Here is an 8,769-nt window from a genome sequence, read left to right on the forward strand (position 1 = left end):
TAACAAAAGATAAAGAAGGGCCTTCCCTTCTTCTGGGTTTTTATCTGAAGAAGCCCAAAAGGCTATTTCACGGGGACATGCTCACCCATATGTTCATTGCAGTATTTTTAAAATAGACAAGATATAAAGGCAATCTGGGTGTCCATGAATGGATGAATGGATAAAGAAGAGGTGGTATATATATATATATATATATATATAATGGAATATTACTCAGTCGTCAAAAAGAATGAGACCTCGCCATCTGTGACAACATGGATGGACATAGAGGGTATTGTGCTAAGTGTAGTAAGTCAGATAGCTAAAGACAAATGTCATATGATTTCACTTGTAAGTGGAATCTAAAGAACAAAATAAATGAAACAGAAACAAAGTCATAGATACAGAGAACATTTTGATGGTTCCCAGATGGGAGAGGGGTTGGAGGTGAGTGAGAAAGGGGAAGGGATTAAGAAGTACAAATTGGTCATTACACAGTAGTCATGGGGATGGAGGACATAGCATAAGAAATATAGTCAATAATATTGTATTAACTATGCATGGTATCAGATGTGTACTAGATCTATTGGAGTGATAATGGGAGGCAAAAGGCAGGGTGAAAAAGGTGATGAGATTAAGAAATACAAATTAGTAGTTACAAAATAGCCATGGGGATATAAAGTAAAGCACAGGGAATACACGTATAATCAATAATAGGGTAATAACTATGAATAGTGCCAGGTGGGTACGGTTGAATAACTATGATGCACACCTGAAACTAATGTAATATTTATTGCATGTCAGCTATATTTTAACAAAAATATTTTAATAAGAAAAGAAAATGTAGAACCAGGAGCAACAATGACATTTAAAAGAAAGGAACTATGTGTGTATTGGGGGAAATGAGAGAAAAAAATGAAGTGAATACTTTTCAAGATTTCTTAAGTAAGGGTAAAAGTGGTCTGAATTTTAAGCTTAAAAGAGAAGGGATTTAAAGTGGTAACAAATAATTATAGCTACAGGACAGGGAGTAGAAATGATATATATTAATAAGTAATAAGGACAGATTTTAAAAAGATCCACAGGGATCATGCATTGTAGTTTGAGCCAGAGAGAGAAGCGAAAAGGACACCCTTGAAGGATATAAAAGCAAACACAAATGTTTCTAATGAGAGCTTAGGAGGGAGAAACAGTCACCAATTCTTTAGTGCGGAAGTCTGTTCCGTGGTTACTATCTTGGAGAAACACAGCTGACACATCATAACCCTATCATACTTTACAGCAGCTGGGAGTCGAGTCTGCCTTTGCATATGATGTTAATCGAAAATGTACCAGCATCCTTCAGGAGCATTTACTTCTGGCATACCCTTCATATCCTGTCTTCCCTCTGAGAGCATTACTATTTCTTTTCTTGGCCTTTTCTCCTAGTGCTTAGTTAAGTAACATCTTGATGTAAATTAAAAAACAAAAACAAAAATTTCTAGCTTCAGCTAAACAAAATGCCCAATTTGGATTTACTACTATTATATTAGTTATGAAGATGTCTCAATACTAAAAACCCAATTGTGCTTAGTACGGTTCAACATTCCTTTCATTGTAAAATAAAATCTAAGTGACAACAAGTCTGAAAACTTGGCTATTAAGCCCAGCCTTTGCCTAAATTAACTTAAAACATAAACAGGATTAAATAATTTGAAAGGCATTTCATCTTTATTATTATTCACTTAAGGCATTTCATCTTTATTATTCTCTTTTTTCCCCTCACTCTTAAATCTTAGAAGGAAGCAATCTTATTTTTAACTGTCTTTTTCCCCCCCTTCCATACTATCAAGCATTTCACCATTGAATTTATGAGTTTTGGATTGATGCTACTAAAATTACCATAAATTAAATTTCTAAGATATGAAGCCAGTTTCCTGTGTCTGAAAGTTCTAAAAGCCTTCCATGATGTATAGGTACATTCCTTTAGAAACTATGAGGCGAAATTGCTACACTTTCACTTTCAATAGGTTAATACTGTTTAATCCACCTTCCCTCTAGGCTACTTACAGAGTACACCTCAGTGGCGCCAGTACTGTCTTGCTTATCTTAATTTGGGATTCTGAGTCTAAGCAATTTACATTTACCCAATAATATATCAAAATGTCTCTACTACCTTACTGCACAAGCTTGAGTTACATGAGTCACATGTGTGAATCTACTTATCATTGAAAACAGAAGAGAAAGAAACCACAATCGTCTAAATAATTGGCTCCAGTTAATTTTTTTTTAAACTTTAAAGCAAAATTTAAAATCATTTAAAGGATCCTGAATGTTTTTAAGACCACCTTTGAAGAACGTCAATGTCATTAATAATGTACCAATAAAGATGATACAGAGGAGCTATAACCAACAGTTATAGTCGGTGCCTATGCAGCACAGCCCGTGGAAGGAAGTTCACGTGTCAGTGATCAGACAGGAAGATTTTGAGGCTCTGGCTCAAGGTTACTGAGAAAGGCCAGCATCTCCACAATTGTCACCATCTTATTGTAACTAAAATCTGTGGGCCACAGCATACCACATGCCTGTATTGAATATGGAAGTCGTCCCTGATTTTTGAAAGGTAAACCTGGACTAAAGCAGGGGATGAAGAGTGGAGGGGTCAGAATATTGTCTTCTTCAGTGAAATAGCAGTGAAAGACCCAGCTGGCAATTTTTCTTGGGTGGATTGTTCCCGAGAGGTGGTCCTCCCTTGGGGGGCATTTCAGGGAAAGAGGTTCAAATGAAGAGACCACAGATCGCAGTTCCATCCACAGAGGGATGATTTCTGCATCCCTCTGCACTCCCTGGCCGTTCGCCATCAGCCGTGGACTGTGGCCAATGAGGAAAAGTAGAAAACGTTTAAGAGCAGAACCTGTAGAAAACGGAGACCCTCTCCAGAAAGGGATACTCCCTGTCTTCAATGGTGAATCCTTATAACTCTGCAAGGAGCAAGGCTTAACAATTATGGCATGTAGGAGTTTAAGGATACTTCCCAATAGTGGAGCTTAACGAAACCTAGAGAACATTTGAGAGAAATGAAGAGAAATGAAAAGAAGTTTAGGAGCAGGAAAGTGTTAAGTATTTTGTTGCTGCTGTTGGTGGTGTTTTTTCCCTCTGTGCTGGGAAACTGAAGGTTAGCTAGGGAAAGTCATCATCCACAAAGTGTGTCTTGTGACATATGTATATCCTGATATAGGAAGAGGAAGAGAAGAGGAAAATGGAGCCGGCAAAGGAGGGTGTGGAAAGGTAGACTGCCTGGGGAGAAGAGGTGGGGCCCCCCTGACTCAGCCTGGAAGTGAAGAATTCCAGCTTCCAGGACCTCACACTGCAGCTGGTTTCAGGCCTCCCTGAAGCTCCCAGCCATGTGTCTCCTGGGCCATCTCTTGGCAAGTCTCATAAATGCCATTGGAGGGTGCAATGCTGAAATGGATTAGAGGTTTAGCCCTAGGCAATTTTCTCACCCTCTGAAGAACTTGTAAGTGAAGTGGAATAATAATAACACTTTAGCATTTTATAAGGTTTTTAGAACTTGAAAAGACAAAAATTTTAACATTTCAAAATACATGGCTCCTCCTTTTAGTTAATGAGCTGAATCTACTCTGTGATTGCAAATGAGGCTCACAGACACTGAACCTGAGGGCACTATTGCACTGTTTGTAGTCTAGTAAATGCAAAATATTTTTTCCAATATAATTTCCTTAATCTAAATGGGACAAAGGTTCAAAATGTGCAAACTTGCTGCCAAAATTTTTCCAAAAATGCTTTTTTTTTTAAATTGGACACAGCATTTTCTCCATTTCAAAAGCTAATCATACTACAAGAGTTTCAATTGGAACAATTATAGTTATATAACTTGAACGGCATCACTATGATTTTAAGTAGAGGTCACTTAAACTGTTGTGACAGGTAATGATATGAACATTATACTCCTGGGTTGGCCTAACAGCCTTTCAGAAAACTAGAAAGGGCACTCGTGCACCACCGCAACCAGGCCTGACACGATTCTGTGTTCACACAAGTGCTTGACAGACAAGTGTGGCATGGGGTGGGTTTCAGACTCTATTCCCCAGGGCAGGCACGTAATCCTGCTGACTATGATCAGGGTGACTTTGCTTGCTAACCTCCAAATATTGTATTGTAAAATCAGTTTGCTTAAATGATTGAGTTCTTACATTTAGCAAATTATCCAATTAGTTTTGCATCAAGCCCCATTCAGCTGTCCCGGAAATATTTAGCCTGAGAGTTATAAAACTGTGAGCTCCCTAAAGGTCCAGATCGGGCGTTTCCTGTTCACTTTTGTGTCCCCATCTAGTAGACTGTAACACAGTAAATACATGATAAATATTTATTGAATGAATGAATAAATGATAAATGTTTATTGAATGAATACATAACTAAAAGAAGCAGGCATGAGTTTAAGTTTCCATATTCTTTAGCAGTTTGGTTAAAGCTCTGAGCCTTGCATTTCTACCATTAATGAGGGAATAATTCTAATCATGTTATAGGGTTGCTGTGAAGGTTTAAATGTGAATATTGTAAAAAAGCATTTTCTCACCATGAAAGACATTGAGATATGTTATTATAATGATGACTATTTAAAATGTCAGTTATATATTTTAATCTATTTACTACTTAGCATAATTTCTAGACTATCTTAATTCATTATCTAATTTACATAATCCACAATAAAACAATTTTTGTTTTGGTTGCTACTTCAAAATAGAATAATGTCAAGAAATGCTGTTTTAAAATAAAATGTTTTACAGAAATAGCTTACTATTTGAAGCAATCCTGAGGTGGCTATTAGCCCATTTTATGGAAAAATGAACATAAGTGGGAATTCTGGATCTAGCATAACCAGCCTTTTAATCATGAAAGCATCTGCTCAGCACAGAAGGGCCAGATAATTCAAATATGCAGCCAATCCTGAGTCTTTCACAGACCATATCATGTCTCAAAAATAAGCATGGAATTGCCATGAACTTGGTATAATATTAATATTTGGCTTTAAAGAATCTACCTATAAGCACGTCAATCATTTCTCCTAAATACAGTAGATGTAACTGATTAACACTGAAAACATATGAAAACTTAACTCTCAATTTATTGATCTGATTAGAACCTTCGCCATCAACACCAATTTACATGGATGCAAAACACCATCTCAGGCAATCCTGGGAAATGAATAAAAAATGAATAGGAAAAAAACAAAACAAAACATCCATTTCATGACATTGTATAAAGAAGTCTCCAAACTCTAGAGTCCAAAGACCCACTCATTGATCTGAGCATCTTTTCCCTTGGTACACCTATAATAGAACCATTTATCCTGTACTGCGATTGAGGATGGGTTTATTTACCCTTCAATACTATAAGCTTATTGAGAATAGGAACTGTGTGTTATTTATTTTTCCAGCCTTCTCACGTTTTCTTCCAATACTGAGGTCAGTTCCTTTCTGGGTATGATTCAGTATTCATGAATGAAGTTTGCCGTTCACCAAATTGAAAACTTACATAAAAACTTTCGTGTGTGTGTGTGTGTGTGTGTGTGTGTGTGTGAGCTTTATTAATATAATCCACATATAGCATGATTCAGCCATTTTAAGTATGCAATTCATGTTTTTTTAGCATAGTCACAGAATTGGGCAACCACCACCACAGTCAATTTTAGAACATTTTCATCACCCTAAAAAAAACCAAACAACCCAGACCCTTTATTCTTTAGCTATTACTCCCCAGTCTCTTCATACCTCTAGCCCTGGAACAACGTTAATCTATTTAAAAATAGTAACCTCTCAGTGTTGCTGTCTTGATAGATGTGCCAATTTGGGACATATCATATAAATGGAATCACAGACCATGGCTAAAACTTAGTTTTGAGGTAAAACCAAAACCACAGATTTAAACATGTAAATCATCTTTTGTCACTCCTATTGTTTTCGTTTGGCATCATTTAAAATCATTCTTTTCTACCTGTTGTTCTTTCAAAAACATACTTTAAAAAGGAAGTTTTGTTTTCAGAAATATTTAAATATTTTAGTTATAAGCATTGTTCTGATTTAAATGAAAAAAGCAAAACAAAACATGTCCTGTGTTATGACTGTTTTAACTTATGGCCATATAAAAGTGTAAATGAATACTTAGAGTCTTCAGGTTTAGCATTCCCTTTAATTCCTTCACTGTTGCGTCGATGTTTGTTAACTCATTGTGGTGCAGCATGAGTATATGCAATGATGTCAAGCAGTGCAGGCCTAAAAACACATTTTTACAAGATTTTAAACATTTTTAACGCTAATTAAACACACTCACTAAACAAAAGCAAAGAATACATTGCAGCTGGTGAAAGGAAGAATTATTATCAACCATATTGTGATTTATCATTAAGAATAGAACAAAGCATAAGAATTCAATTAACTGAGTGTGATGTGGGAATGTAGAGTCGCTTTCTTTTTAGTGTAATGTTCTACATTTTTCTGTAGCAGTGATTTTTCTGTTTGATTGTAGAAGGGCTATTTTCTTTACTCTTTTGTTTTGTTTTGCCTATGTTACTTAAATTTATAATAATGATCAAGGGAATAATTAGTTATTCAGTTCAATCCCCACCCCCAAGTAAATATTTTCTTTATACAATATGAAGCCAAATATTCAGATAGTTTTTGTTGATTCTAAATTGCACATTTTCCCACATTTTTTAACATAAGTGAAAGGGGGTTGTGTCTTTGCAATAGCCACATCATAGTTTAATTGGCAAGATCTTCTTTCTTTGTGGTACATGAAATCATGGTGGATCTTAAAATTTATGACATTTTGATTCTATGATACATAATATTAAGGAAAAAATGTCCTGTGCAATACCTCTTCATATTTCAAGATCATAGTACATCATGTGCTTTTATACCTGGTTTAAAAGTGTCATTTTAGAGAGTGTTGCACATATAACATTAATTCAGAGTGAAAACAAGAATTTGGCTGCTAAAAACTATGGCCAGTCAAAAATTAAGACTATTTATAAAGTTGTTATATTTATGAATGCTCCCCAATATTGTTAAAATTTACTTCCCCAGTATCCAGTTTGTGTCCAACTGTGCAGTAGAATGGCAAAATTTCTATGTTAAAAAAAGATTCTTTTACTTTTTGAATAAGAAAAAAGATAAGATTGCATTAAAACCATAATCAAAAGCATATTTCTTAAAGTGAAATGTACATAAGGACATTAAAAAAATGATAGATTGCATCACGTTTTCAAACAGAGTTTTGCATGCCATAAGCAATTAATTGCATGTGAGTAGTTGAAAGTTATTATTTAACTGAAAATTCATTCAATCAATAGAGAAAATTGAAGACATACCTTCTATTTCAAATATTGCATTGTTGTTTAGATATAGTTCAGTCAGACAATAGTTTCTAGTTAGAAATGTTATTCCATGGAGCTGAAAATGAATGATTGAGAACAATTTACTTTCTATAATAATTATATAAAAAAAAAATATATATATATATATATAATTATAATAAGACCATAGAAGTTTGGCATTTGCTGTTATTAATAATTATTTGTGAACTTTTGGTCTGGGACATGAGTTTTTTAAGACAGTGTGATTAACAGGGTGTTTTTAGCTAACTTGATATAACCTCTTGACCAAACTCCCTTGCATGGTTTCCAAAGCCTCTGTAAGGACCTAGACCTTTCGCTATAACAGCATTTCACTCAATTCTGCTTCATATAGGCTCACTGGATCTGGCTTCCACATATCCACTCACTCACCACCACATATTATTAAGTGCCTATTATGTGCCAAGGGCTCCCTCCTCAGATAACACTGAGGCCATTTCTGCATCTGTATATGAGCCATGATTTCTCTTTGCCTGCATGCCTTTTCTTCTGGTACCTTTCTGATGATGCCTAAGATCAGTCCCAGGCCAGCAAAGTGTTCACAACCACGCTGAGGGGCCGCCATGGGAGGTTCCATGGCATCTCACTATGGTCTTCTCACTCTTTTGACCCACTTTTTATTTTTCTAAACTTCCATTGCTGCAGCACTTTTGCGTCAGGTCTCCTGAATAACGGTCTAATTCTGAACTCTTTGTTCTTTATCCCCAACCCAATCTATGAACCACCTCCTTTTCTCCAGCTCACTGTCCTTCTGGTACACAGATCTCCTCAGTTTAGCTGAGGACACAGTAATCTGAATAGACACAGGAGGCACCTCTGCCAGCTCAGGCCCAGCGCTAACAGCTCAACCAGCCACTATCCACAAGACAGGGCAGGCATGGCGTAATCTTGCCTATTCGCAGCTCCTCTTTTTAAACAAGGCCTTTCCCCAAACCCCTGTGCCTAGGAACCTCCATTTTCTCCACCACACCAACATTTCATTTGACTTGTACAATTAATCACTTGACCACTGGTTTTGTGTCTTCCTTAAGGAAAAGAATCGTATTTCTTCAGTACTGTATCCTTCCCATGTCCTCTTTCTCCTTATGATACGTTCAAGTTGTATCTAGTTTTAAGATTCGATTACAAATTTAGTGTATATGAATTGGAAATAGTCAAAAGCACTCTTTTTCTGTGAGGTTTTTTGTTGTTTTAGATGCATTTTTTTAAAAAATAGTAACAATTAACAAATGCATTATTGCTGTAAAACATTTCAATGCCACAGATAAAATTAAATTCCCGTGTGGCCATTCCTCCCCAAGGAAATGGCCCCCAATATTTCCTTCTATGGAGATGACCAGTGTTGTCAGATTAATGTATCTTAGTCTTAAAACCAG

The 8,769-nt window shown here is 36.0% G+C and overlaps 1 protein-coding gene across 1 annotated transcript in view; it reads right to left on the reverse strand.

Moving 5' to 3' along the window:
- Nucleotides 1-8,769, reverse strand: part of LRRC72 (leucine rich repeat containing 72) — a 51,840-nt gene that overhangs the window by 14,908 nt on the left and 28,163 nt on the right. The window contains exons 4-5 of the mRNA XM_019659893.1: nucleotides 7,349-7,430; nucleotides 6,141-6,251 (exon numbers count right to left, since the gene is read on the reverse strand). Coding sequence (XP_019515438.1) covers nucleotides 6,141-6,251; nucleotides 7,349-7,430 — 193 coding nt within the window. The remainder of the gene's footprint in view (nucleotides 1-6,140; nucleotides 6,252-7,348; nucleotides 7,431-8,769) is intronic.

This window comes from Hipposideros armiger, unplaced genomic scaffold, assembly GCF_001890085.2.
Source record: "Hipposideros armiger isolate ML-2016 unplaced genomic scaffold, ASM189008v1 scaffold_305, whole genome shotgun sequence".
In the NCBI taxonomy this organism is placed as follows: Eukaryota; Metazoa; Chordata; class Mammalia; order Chiroptera; family Hipposideridae; genus Hipposideros; species Hipposideros armiger.